General features: G+C 40.7%; 1 protein-coding gene across 1 annotated transcript in view; it reads right to left on the reverse strand.

Moving 5' to 3' along the window:
- adck1 (aarF domain containing kinase 1) overlaps positions 1 to 13481 on the reverse strand; it is an 88675-nt gene that overhangs the window by 50162 nt on the left and 25032 nt on the right. The window contains exon 3 of the mRNA XM_030787108.1: positions 8389 to 8592. Within this exon, the coding sequence (XP_030642968.1) occupies positions 8389 to 8592 (204 nt within the window). The remainder of the gene's footprint in view (positions 1 to 8388; positions 8593 to 13481) is intronic.

A 13481-nucleotide genomic window follows, 5' to 3' on the forward strand; every position in this document is an offset into this window, starting at 1 on the left:
TGAAGATGTAGAGAGATAACATTCTGCTGGAGGCTATTTGAGAGAGAAATTCTGGAGAGTGAGATAATTCAGTGTTTATGGTAATATTTTAATCTTCTATCATGGTAAGAAGAAAAAACCCCAAGGCATATTTATCAGCTTTCAAAACGAAACACTATTGGTTGCTCTGAAGTTACATTCAGAAGAAGTTCACTTGAATCTGAAAAACCTTAGACAACCATTGTTGGAATGGACCTATACATATAAAATATTTTTTTATTATTTTTAAAAATTTGTTTACTTACATGAGTATTGTCATTTGCATACCAATCTGCTTTTGAAGACTGCTTTGGAGTTGAGAGAGCTGACAAAAAGTTTGATAAGCCTAAAGGTGCAGCAGGTGAAGCAAGTTAATACAGGATGCAATGTTTAATGCATAACTGCATTCCAGACGGCAAATACCTGTACTATGAGACAAGCAATAATCTCTGTTTAGTGTAACCACTTGACTTCCATGAAACTGATTGACAGACCACAATCAAACGTCATACAATTATCAGATACTCTAAAGGGTCAAGCCAAAACAACAAATTCATTGCAACGGAGAACACAAAATGTGACATCAGATTAATGAATCGATTAGAATTGTAATCTATGTGAAAAACCACACCGGGACCATGCCTCACTTTCGATAACCTTTAACAAACAGTAATCATTACATACCACCGGAATAACAGGTCCAAACATGTTCAAAACTATGACAAACAATGGACTTAATCCAAAAAAAAAAAGAAAAGAAAAATAATAATCAATAAATAAATTAATAAATGAACAAAGAGGCAAGGAAATGTTGTGCTTGCAGAATGGAGAGGGAAAAGCCTGAGAATAGCATATTTCATTCTGCTGAGAGACATACTGCAGAGTATAGTGCTGGAGCATTCTCCCATCAGCTCTAAGATGACAGATTGCAGAGTCAAGGCACACTCCAGATCCACGCTGTAGTGCCACATATGCCGCCACAAATGGTGCCCGACCAGATTTTTGTTTTTTAAAGTCTGAAGGAACCAGAGACAAGCACAATTTAATTTTGGGTACTTCCAACCGAGCGATCTCAATAGCGATCTCCACCGCATTAAATCAAATGCTAACTGGTTTTTTTTGGGGGGGGGGGGGGTTTAAGTGCCAGATAGTACAAGCTATCAGATTTGATGATTTTCCGATGAGCCTTTCATGTCAAAAGCAGCTCTTACACCCAGAACAACACTGTGTGTTCTCTACCTTACAGGGAACCATCTAAAAGCCCAGCAATTCTGGGTAATATGTGTGTGTTTGGACAGTGCACTTGGCCTTGAGGTTATAAATAATGAGTCACGAGGGGGAAAAAAAAAACAAAAAAAAACATATGGAGCCAGGAAGAACAGAGCCTGCCCTCTGTCAAAGTGTTACATTAACTGGGCAGGACCCACTTACCAATGCTTTTGCCAGATTTCACAGGAAACACACAAGACAGCTGTAAGTTATGATGATCAGTTCTGGTTCACAGCAGGTGATGTGGGTTATGTCCCTTATCGAGTCTATATTCAGAGTCACTCAGAAAGGATGATTTCAAAGTGATGTCATTCTTCCAAAGGAAGAATATTATTTGTGATCATGAATAATGACAATGTGACTGTATAAAAAGAGAAACAAAAATCTGCAAGTGTGGAAAATGGGACCAGTGAGCTATATTACAAGCACCACAATATTGCATGCTCTCTCATTAACTGATGAAAAGTTACACAAAGTCACAGGTCTCAAACTATCACTTAAGACACCATTTATGACAGTGTTGACATGCATTACATATGCAAGCCGTAAGGGAAATGTTACTTAGTGGTATTTGCTGATGAGCTTTTTAATATTTTCTTATGATAACTTTAAATGATGAAAATAAGCAGATGAAGGCAGTGTTGTTCCAAGGGTTATTAATAAAGATCTCAAGTCTATGTAAGGTAACCATTCTGTTACAGGCTGATGGCTTATAAACTAGAGGCCAGTCAAAACACACACAATACAATGCGTTTACTCTAAGCCCTATGCCAGACTGCTACTGACACCTGTTCTTAAGTGGCTAGTGGAAACTGAGTGGGGGCTTTGGCTGAGGAAATCTCCCTGTGGTACAGATAGAGGTGATAGCCTGAACTGAACTAAATAAATATGGCCAGAGTGAAAGAAAGAGTACAGACACATTGTGCTGAATTTACAGAAGCTGTCTGAGCTGAGGAGGAGACGAGGCGGGTCGGCCTCCTCTCTTAAGCGGCGGCTATCGTAGAATCAAAGCGTGTCTTCACAAAGTTTTACAGGAAAAAAAAAAAAAACACGCACTGCTAGAAAAAAGAATTCCAGCTGCAACAACAACAGAATCATTATTTAAGGATTTTTAAGAGATGAGCTAGTTTGACTGTCAAGAAAAAAGACTTTATTATCGCTAGAGCAGACTACGAAACAAGGTAGTTTGGTGATGAGATACACGACAAGCTTCAACTGCCTCTATAACTGATCCCATGTCAGAAAAAGAGAGAGAGGGAGAGAGAGAGTCAGTAAGAGACAAAGAGAGAGAAAGAGAGAGAGAGAGAGGGAGAGAGAGAGAGAGATGGGATTGAGATGGCTCAAGAGAGACTAAGTGAAAGAAATCAAGCAGGAGATACAGAGAGAGAGACCGAGAGAGAGAGAGAAAGAGAGAGAGAGAGAGAGGGAGAGAGATATGGGATTGAGATGGCTCAAGAGAGACTAAGTGAAAGAAATCAAGCAGGAGATACAGAGAGAGAGAGACCGAGAGAGAGAGACCGAGAGAGAGAGAGAGAGAGAGAGAGAGGGGGGGGGGGGGGGGGGGGGGGGGGGGGGGGGGGGGGGGGGGGGGGGGACAGAGTGATTAATCACGGCTGCCTCGGCAGTTAATGCATCGGTTCGTTTTGGTCCTGCAAGCCACTGCAAGGAGCCACGGCGTGACAGGCGAGCGCTGGCCCACCGGAGCACACCCCCCGTGTGCGGCCACACACATCCTGCACATCATTAGGGAAATGATGCACATTTACGTGCTCAGCTGGCTGCTGTGTAATTGAAAATGCAGCAGTGACAGCGGCAGTAAGATCCAACCTCTCTCTCTTCCCCCCAGTACCACTCCCTTACATAACCAGCAAGAGGCTTACAAAAGACTGCTAGGCTGGGACTCGTCTGCCATCTGTTGTTTGCTGGTCTCGTGTAATGGATCCAGACACCCCTACGTAGGGTCTTATTTAAAAAAAAAAAAAAAAAAAAAAAACTCTATAAGGCCCTCAGATTCCAGATAGCATATTCCACCGTCAGCTATTGTGAGCCACGCCCCTCTGAGCTTAATGCGAGATTAATGGGGTCAGTCTCCATATAATGACGCTATGGATGAGAGCACACCAGCAGAAAGCAGAGACTCTCCTCGCCGCTAAACACTTCCCTCTTACCATCCATCAGTCCAGGCCAGTGCCAGAATTATATGCCAGAGTGGAGCTTTATTAAAATTAGCCCTAATTTCAGCCATAGCCTTGGCTCACTCATCTCGGAAGAACAAAGGGGGAAAAAAAAAAATTTCAATATGTTTCACCCAGCGTTGGGAAAATGACTTGTAGAGCAAGAGACCCATTTGCTGAGATGTCCTTCTCAAGGGCACAGCCGAGGGAGGGAAGCTAATGGTACAAAAGTTCTGATTTAAAAATGTAAAAAAAAAAGTGGAAGGAGAGAGGAAGACGGGGGAACAAAGTGATGCATTCTGTAAATAGCTACAAGAGCTGGAGGTTATGGCCTGAGCCTCTGAGTTCATACTGCATGCGTTATACAAACTTAAAGGATCTGACTTGGGCATACCACACACGTTTATTAGGTTGGTATTGAGACTGTTTGTCTTAAGAGAAGAGATTGAAATGGTAACATTGAACATATACAGAGTATGATCAAGTGATTTTGCTTTCAGGGGTGATGGAATTTCCATTGGAATTTCACATGTAAAGACCAGCATCTTCGTATCCATCGGAACTACGGCGAATGGTAGATTTCTTTTTTTTTTTTGAACGAATGATGACCTAACACATACACATTTATAGACATTGGAAGGACTTGTGTTTGAGTGGCTTGGTGAGGTGCAATGCGGACTGAACGAAAGAGATAACACACTTACACAACCTCCTGAGCAGGGCCCGCCATCTCACAAAAGGTTAATTGAGTCTCCTTTTGTTAATGGATGGCGGAGCCTCTCTTTGTTTAACCTGACTCTTTCTGTGGATGCACTGCTCCTCGGTACTCAACTGTAGGTGACCTTTTCAACCATACAACATGACCCCCCCCCCCCTTCCCCCAACCACCAAAGTGTGTGTGTGTGTGTGTGTGTGTGTGTGTGTGTGTGTGTGTGTGTGTGTGAAAAACTTTGAGAATTCACCACTGACAGAGAGTGAGTGAGTGAGGGAGAGAGAGGAGAGAGAAAAGGAAAAATAACAATAGAGGGGGCAGAGAAGAAGGAGAGAGAACAAACATGATAACCATTCATTAATATCTATAACACTACGTCCTTTTCTTGGTGTTTAATTATTATGGTGTCTCATCATTCATTCAAACAGAGCAGCTCAAGCATACATTTCCATTTAATATCAGAGTTTCTATATAAGTCCTTTCAATCAATAGATTTGTGTTATTCAGAGGCATATTTCAATTTTGTCGGTGGGCCAATAGAAAATGTATTGTAATGGTGCCCGGGAGTGTTTGCCATGGTGCGACCATGCATGCTGGACGTTTTGGTTATTTGTGATGTAATATTTGTCTGTTCTGTGAGGTGTTGAGAACACGTTTCTTACCTGTTTGTTATGATTGTTCTAATCACACAGTTCAAAGACACACGACTGAATCTGTTGATTCTGTTTCTGACAGTTATGCTGAATTTTGTTCTTATTGGCATTTTGTTTTGTGTTTGAATTGACACTACGTCATAACGTCGGTGAATCTTAAAAAAAACAAAAAAAAACAAAACAAAAACAAAAACAAAAAAAAACAGATGTAAGCAGAGGAAATAAAGAACCAGTTTCTACCCATTTCCCTCAGTCTACATTTCTGATTTCTCATAATGGTGTAATGATTGCTGCAGTAGCTAATGATCCAGCTCTTCACTCAGTCATGTCTAGCTAAGCTGCCACACAAGTTAAACAAAACAAAACAAGACAAAAAAAATAATGCAACATACACAGATTTAAAAGTATATTCGGGGGGGGGGGGGGGGCACACTGCAAAAATGTATGGCCTACGGGCTGCCTGTGGCTCATTTCTTCCTCTTCTTCCTCTTCTTTTTTTTTTTTTTTTTTTTTAAATGAAATCCTCACATGAAAGAAGATGTATTTCTTTTTACTCTGTGGGCCTCTTAAAGAATAGTGTAAGTAATTAGCCTGTTTTTTTTTCCACTCAGTGTGATAATTACTTTTAATAAATATTTACATAATTGAAGCACTCAGTGCCCACTCTACCAGTCCCTATGGCACAGTCTGAGTGTGCTCTTAGTGTCCCCTCAGGGCTGGTGACTGATTTGAGCAGACTGCTGTTCAGAATGGTACAGGGTCTCAATGGCATTTGTAGAATAATGTGCCTGGCAAACGCTCCCTATATGACCTTGAAGAAATGCATCCCTTATCGTCTGCTTACCTCAGATACACTGTGTATGTGACTGAAGAAAAGTGTAAACATTGTATTCATACGTCTAATGATTCAAAACAAAGCATTGAAAAGAAATGTGAGGGTCAAAACAAATTGATATTATATGTTGAAATAAAATATAATAATATCATATAATAGATATTGTGTTCAGCATATCAGAGCCTGTGTTGCATAATGAGAGTCATTCTGATCTAGAGTCAGGTTCCCTTTGCCTGTCTAACTGCAATACTATGAGTGGCAAAAACTGATCCTAGAAAAGCTGACAAATTTCAGAACTACAACCCTGGGTGTGTTACTTTAAATATGTATCAGGAGAGAAAATTCAGAGAAGTCTGGTCAGTTAGAAAGAAAAAAGGTTTAGACATAACTATATGGTTGTGAGGATGAAAATTCAAAATTTGAGGTTCCACATTGCTTCTCTTTTCTAATCCCTTTCAAAAGGCTAAATGATCTGTGTTCAGTGAAATATGTAATTAGGCCCAGAGCTTCCTGTGCTTTCACACAAAAAGGATATTCTCTTCTGTTTTTAATCCTGTTTAGTTCACAACTTTCTAGAAATGTCAGAGAAATGCTGCCTGAGATTAACTGAAGTCAGTCTTATATTTTAGTTAAACCTTAAATAATCAAAATGCTATTATTTACTACAAATAAAATAATTTCCTCCTTTCCTAGATGCTTCAAGGAGTTTAAATAATCACACAGCAAATATGGAACATGATATTTTAATTGTTTTTGAGATGTTCTGAATGTTTTGTGACTGAGATAATTGTGTCAGACTGTAGGCTAAATGTACGCATATTTATGTGTACATTTACAAAAATATGTCACAAGTTTGACTGGAGTATGACTGTGATAATTTACACATATATTATTTCACTCTCAAGCAACATCTTGAAACCTCCAAAATTCATAAAAGGAAAAGCAGATGAAAATACTCCAGGCTTCACCTGTTTACAATGGCACAATTTCATTTAATGAGTCAGCAGTTAGATGGAAAGTGAATTTATAAGAAAAGTATTTCAGTGCCTTCCAGACCCTTTAAGAACAGTGAATTTGAGAGATAGTGAGTTGGTAAGCTATGAGAGCGACCTCAACCACTGTCTTTCTTTCCTTCCAGCACCTTTCTGATATCAATAATTCCTTATCTAAATGGATCCAGAACTGTCTGTAACAGCTTTGGCTCCGATGTGGCCACACAAGGGCTCATAAATAATTATGAAGAGATGGAAAAAGCTGGAGATTACCTCAGAATGCGGGAAACAGTTACTATAAACCCTGACAACAACACTGCCCCCTGTACTGCTTCTGTCCAAAACCAACCACATGTATGACTGCAACCAAACGGCGTTCGCAGAAAAAAAATCACATCATAGACCCGAACGAAGAAAAGTCATCTTTACACCACGTTTAACCACATGAGTACTGTTAAATACTGTCCGCTCCTTCTCCGCCAAGATCTGCTCGGAGAGAAGGAGATACAATGAACGAGGGATAAAAGAGAGGGGAAGAAAAGTGAAAAAACGAGAGGACTTTTATCGTGACACGCAGACAGACGGATTATTCTCCTGCTGCACCAAGCCCAACGAGCCGTGACAGGTCCATCTCCAGCACCTGACACACGGCACAGAGGATCAGCATCTAAAAAACGCCTCTTTCTTCACACCACACACACACACAAATACGAACACAAAACCGAAAAAAAAGAACCAAAAAAAAAAAAACAAAGAACCGGTCTCGACCAGGCTGAAATTACGTAATGCTGCTGCAGGAGGTTGGCGGCGGCGGCGTCTGTTTGGGAGGGGGTGCCCGAAGAGTCAAAGAGTCAGACCGATCCATTAGAGATAATAATTACAATAATAAAACTCGAAAGATGCGCTCATTGCAGAGGCACTGTCGAAATTCCCTGGCTGCCTCAAGGTCATCCGACGGATGATTTTTGGGTGTGGGCGTGGTTGACCGGGGGGGGTGGTGGAGGTTCACCTCATAAATTTAATTTTGTAAAAAAAAGGCATGGATTCACCCTAACACAGAGGCAAGAATTGGGCAATAGTACAATAGTCCAAAAGATAGAAGTAAAAACACAAATGCCAAGGCAGGAACTGACAAGGGGAAGCCAAAAGTGTCATCGCCCCAAAAGAGAACAATTACCTTCTCCTCCTCCACCATCTTCATCTGATGAGGCCAACTTTAAAAGCCTGTCAAAACAGCCCTCAGACAAAGCACTTTCCACAGAGACCACGCTGACATCAAGGACAAATATGCTGACAAAAAAGGACAAGGGGAACTGGCTCCTTCCCTTCCACTTCTCTCCTTCCCTTATTCCACTCATATTACATTAACCCCAATGACCTCCAATGCCATACGCAATTAAAGAGTGCCAACCTCTCATTTAGTTCTTAATGGTAAGGCTTTCCCTGATAAATTAAAATGATCTGATTCACTTAACAAGGAAGTAATGTCTGGTTTCTGAGATGTCAATACATACAGTACACATTAAATGCTGGTTACATTTGTGTTCTGAACAGGGTTGGACGTTCAGAGTACTCTTGTAAAGCACCAATCCCTTCCATCAACACAGCTATAAAAACCTCAGAGAGAGTGAGCAAGTGAGAGACAGGGCAGGGAGAGACAGAGACAGAGAAAGAGAGAGAGAGAGAGAGAGAGAGAGAGAGAGAGATACAAATACAGAGAAAGAGAGAGACAAACCTCTTTGCCTAAGTCTTCTCTCATGACCTGCTGGATCTCCTCCATGGTGCTCTCAGGAGCTTTGCTGTGGAGAACCTTCAGAGTACTGGTGTATTCTTCAGGCAGGAGGTAGTCAAGAGCTCCCAAGTGTTGCCCTACCTTGATGAAAGTGCCCCTATTAGCGCAGCACAAGTCCCGCAACCTCTCTGCAGAGCGTCTATGGACCTGCAAAATCCAAAAAAAAAAGAAAGAAAAAAAAAAGGAGCATAAACACACGCTCTTTACATCACCTCTATTTTCTAACGAGAGAAATGAATTTCTTGTGATGGCACCTATTGTATCACTCACTAACAAAACTGATTTCGTTAAATCGAATTAGGATTTTGAGAAGGGATTACCAAAAGACACGATGATTAAACCATTTCACTTATATTTCAGTTATTATCTCAATTCTATTAGTGAAATTGATTCAAAAAGCAATTAAAATCACTTTTCCTAGTGTAAATGAAAGTAAATTGTGTTACTAAGGTAATTACGTTACTTTGTCTCTGGATCAAGAAAAGAAGAAGTACAAATCTTCCTCATGCAGAGACACCCCCATCAGTCTTGAATAGTCATTAAATAGGATGTCAGTTACACACAGGGGGCCCCGTGATGTCTCGCTCCTTGTCCCAGCTGGTAGGCTTGATAATGCTCACAGAGGGGGTTGTCCCTTTGGGACCAGCACAAATAAACTGCCGTGAAATGAGCTCCTCTTAACCCTTTAACCCTAACAAAAGACAGGGCTTTTGTGGGACAAAATGAGCTCGCATTGCGGAGTAGTAGCCCAATTCAATTCGTCTAAATTACAAAAAAATTCACATCTGCACCAATCAGAACGAACTCAGGTGGCTTACTAAGAGGATGCAATTTTTCTCTTTTTTTTTTGTGCATTTTTAACACGTTCGCACATTATAAAGTCCAGCTGTTCAGAACTGAGCGGAATCTCCGTACGGCTGATGAGGAGAAAATGAACAAGCTCTCTATCAAGCAGGATTTGGCGCTTGTCTACACAAGCAGCGGCTGAGAGATTTTGAAGGTTATCCTGTGGGCATTTTCCAGAACACTGTTCAGATCAGCGCTGTCAGAGACGCGAGGCCGACCAGACCAGCTCCGTGCGCGCACGAACCAGATTTTCCCGGCCTGTGCAAGCCAATAGGATGTGACAGCTTAGTGCTAATTATAAGGGTGATGAGAAGACACTTTATCTTGTGCGGATACAAAAACAGACGGTTTTCCATGCTATTCCAAAGCCCAAACAGGCTTTCATGGTCATGGGGAGAGGTTGAGGAGGAAGGCAGGGCTAATGAGAGAGGAACAAGGGGAGTAATAACAGTAATGATCGTGGGCATGAAGTCGTAGAAAAAAGGATCGCTGGCCACAGTCACTCTTTAGACCGTCCCTGTGCTATTGGTTGAGGAGGGAGAGAAATAGTGGGAAGTTCTCTCTCTCTCTCTCTCTCTCTTTCTCTGTTTTCCCTCCTCACTAGTTAATTCCCCAAGGAGAGGAATCTGTGCCACCTGTCATCTTGCAGCCCTGGCACTCTGCACAACATGCAATTGGCAGGCAGACCAAGTCTCTCTCTCTCTCCCTTTTTTTCTTCATCCTTCTCTCTCTCTCTCTCTCTCTCTCTCTCGACCGCCTGGGGTCAGAGCAGATGCGCGGCTCTTCCACCAGAGGCAGCGGTGCAGCCTGGAGAACATAGCGGCGTGTCATGTCGACTTTTATAGGGCGTGAAGGGAAAGCTATCCTGGGATTGGCTGATTTGCAGCCACACTCAAGGCGACAGCCCACTCGCTCCAGCGTGCGCCGTCCGACCAGCGCTTTCCAGCGAAAAGCCTATTAGAGCTTCCTAAACATCCTCCTTTATGGTTCCACATGCCGCACTTGCCTGAGAGCACTTCCACCCCTCCTTTCTCCACGTTAATGATCAAAGAGTCACAAAAGGAAAGGGCTGACAAAATAGCAACAAGGAAAATCTGATTTCCTGGGGAAAGTAGGCGGAGAGGGATTCAAGGACCTATATTAGAAATGACCAAAAAAAAAAAAATTTTTTTTTAAATAAATAAATTAAAAACAGTGGCTGAAATTCCCGGCAATGAACGAGATACCACGAGAGTGGTCCACATATCAGATGGGTTGTTACTTAGCTCTTATATCACTCCTTCCATGTGCAGTTCCTGTCACAGCTATGACTCTGTGATCAAATATCTCTGTGACAAAAATATCAACACATTTGACACGTAATTGAAACGCACAGCAAGGCCTCACCTTGCATAATGAGGCTGATTGTTCCAACTGTGCTAAGCACTGAGCCGTGTGCTTACGTGGGCAGGGCGGAATAGGCTCTCTCTGTGTGTATGAGTGTGTGTGTGTGTGTGTGTGTGTGTGTGTGTGTGTGTGTGTGTGTGTGTGTGTGTGTGTGTGTGTGTGTGTGTGTGCAAAGATATGTGAAAAATTTATACGTGGTCACTGCCATACACAAGATTAATAGGATGGTGGCACTGCCTCTTCTATAAAGAAAATCCTTTTCAACACTTGTATTCAAAAATGTATATTAATTCAGATATTCAAAATATTCTCTTCAAATTTAATAGCAAAACCTACAACCCAACCACTTGTAATATCTAAAGCTGACTGATTGTGTAGATGGAGTTTATGGCGGCAAAATTACCATTACTAGGTTGTAAGATTATTATGACTATTGTAAGATTTTCTGGCATAAACATCAAAGTGTCCCATCAAAAATATGGTATTATACAAACTGGCATGTGAGCTACTGAAGCAGATTAATACATTTCAGTTTCATTTAAAGAGTAGCCCACTGCTGTGGATTCTCTCCAGGGTGCAGAAGAAAAATGCTTGTTATAAATGTAATGTAACATAAAATTATATATTATATATTTGAATTATATATTCAAATGTGCTGTCTTTTACACTTTGGTAGGTGGCTACAAGCATCTGTAAGGAAGACTGGCTTCTTCTGCAGTTTTCTCTTCATTTGCTAACACAGAGCAGTGAAGATATGTGTTTCTATCCCTGAAATGGAAAGCAACCATCAAGTCCGTCAGGAAAATTCAGTCATGATTTCAGTTGTAATATTTGTCAACTTAACCACAATTGCAGTACAATAACAGAGTATTACAGTGAACTGAAGCATTGCAAAATAGCAGGCAGTTTTAAAATACGTGGTTATCCCGTTTTATTTTCACATATCATTTTGAAAAACATATCCCAGGAATACGTTGCCAGATATTGTAATGATGTATGCCAGCTCTACGCGCAGACAAACCCCTGGTAAAGAGAACCATAATGTGGACAGCACAGGGGGGAAAAAAAACACCTGTGTTTTTTACTCTACAGAAATCACTCTGTCCCCAGACAAAAATCATAAGTAATTATAGGTAAGTCTCCTTACAGGTAAGACCACTTAAAACTCTCCATCCATGTCAAGCGCAGTGACAACAAGCTGTAGGTCGATAGATCTAACAGTGACCCTGTCTGACAGGCAAAGCTTCATATCTGCACATATTACTAGCATCAAACACAGAATCAATCCTCTGCTTAACCAGCTACGGACCTGCAATATTCTTTCTAAAGACAAATGCCAATTAGGATCACAGTCACAATACACAAAATGCAAACAGATAAAACAGACAAGATCTCAACCCTGTTCACAAAGAGCAGTATAACCATCTGTCTGGCTCACAGCTTAAGGGGTCTACATCAGCTTTCCTCTGGGAGGTTCAGTGCAGTTAATATCCAATAAACTGTCTTCTGTTCCCAAACACCATTCCAAAAAAAAAAAAAAACAGACCCTTTCTCCTTCTCTCTCTTTCTCTCTCTCTCTCTCTCTCTCTCTCTCTCCTCACAGTCCTTTCATTCACAGATGTCGCTGTACAAAGCCTGGGCTCTGACAAGCCTAATAATTGCCACAGACATTAATGACATATTTCAGCAGCAGGCAGAAGCCATTAGATGGCCTTTGAAAAATGCTTTTGTAGGTCCATCATCTGAGCATATTCCTGCCAGGAGACTAATAGGAGGCAGCAAAGGTTGCTCTAATGCCATCCCTTCCAGAACACAATGCACAAAAAAGCGTGAAAATAACAACAGTACTAACGTAAAAAATGAATAAGAATCATTATTAATGTAACAAACTTGATATATTGGATCTAAAAGCTGTATTTCTAAATCTGCAGATTAAAAAGAAAAAGAAAAAAAACATAACAAAATACACTAACAATGTTATGTTACAAAATATACAGCAAGAAATTCTACAAATCCAATTTGCAATTTTTTTTTTTAAAAATGAAGTTAAAATGAGGAGAATAACCATTATTCTCATTTTGGTCAACAGTACATTAGCTCGACTATTGTAAGAAATTTCCAACTCACCCCCACAGTCCATTAAACTCAGGTCAAAACTTTGACGTCAAGTAGTGACAAGAAAACCTTGGCGAATGTGAACTAACATTGTACAGTTAAAAGGACATTGACATAAATTTACTGCAGAGAAAAATGCCCCTCAGCATGACTCACCTCTTCCATAACTGTGCTCCCAGTGGGCATTCCCATGCCATTTCGATTTTAAATGCTGACTTACTGCAATACACAAATCAAGTTCTGCTAAGATGAAGAAATTTTGTCATCGTTGTTGTTGTTGTTGTTTTAACAAACTACTTATTTCTGAGTCAACTGAAAAAAAGTTGGTTCGGTTTGAGAAATAACATTGTAGTCTCTTACATAGCTGAGTCTGCTCAGTGTGTTAAAGACCTGGTTGGGTTTTATGTACTTATTTATTCATTTATTTATTGTGAGAGACCTTCAGTCTTAATAAGCAATGAGAGAAAAAGGAAGCTATCTAAAAAAAAAAAGGTGAACGACAAAAAGAGGAACACAACAGAGCTTTTAAACACTCACTACACATTTATTTACCTAGAGAGATAACTGTCCATCCAACAACTTGTCAAACTTCATCTAAACTGCCTTTTCTTTAGAAGGGTCCACACAATGAACAATGTAAATGAATGTAATAAATATGTATAATTGATCAGCTCACAAAAGGAAAACCT

This window comes from Chanos chanos, chromosome 1, assembly GCF_902362185.1.
Source record: "Chanos chanos chromosome 1, fChaCha1.1, whole genome shotgun sequence".
NCBI lineage: Eukaryota > Metazoa > Chordata > Actinopteri > Gonorynchiformes > Chanidae > Chanos > Chanos chanos.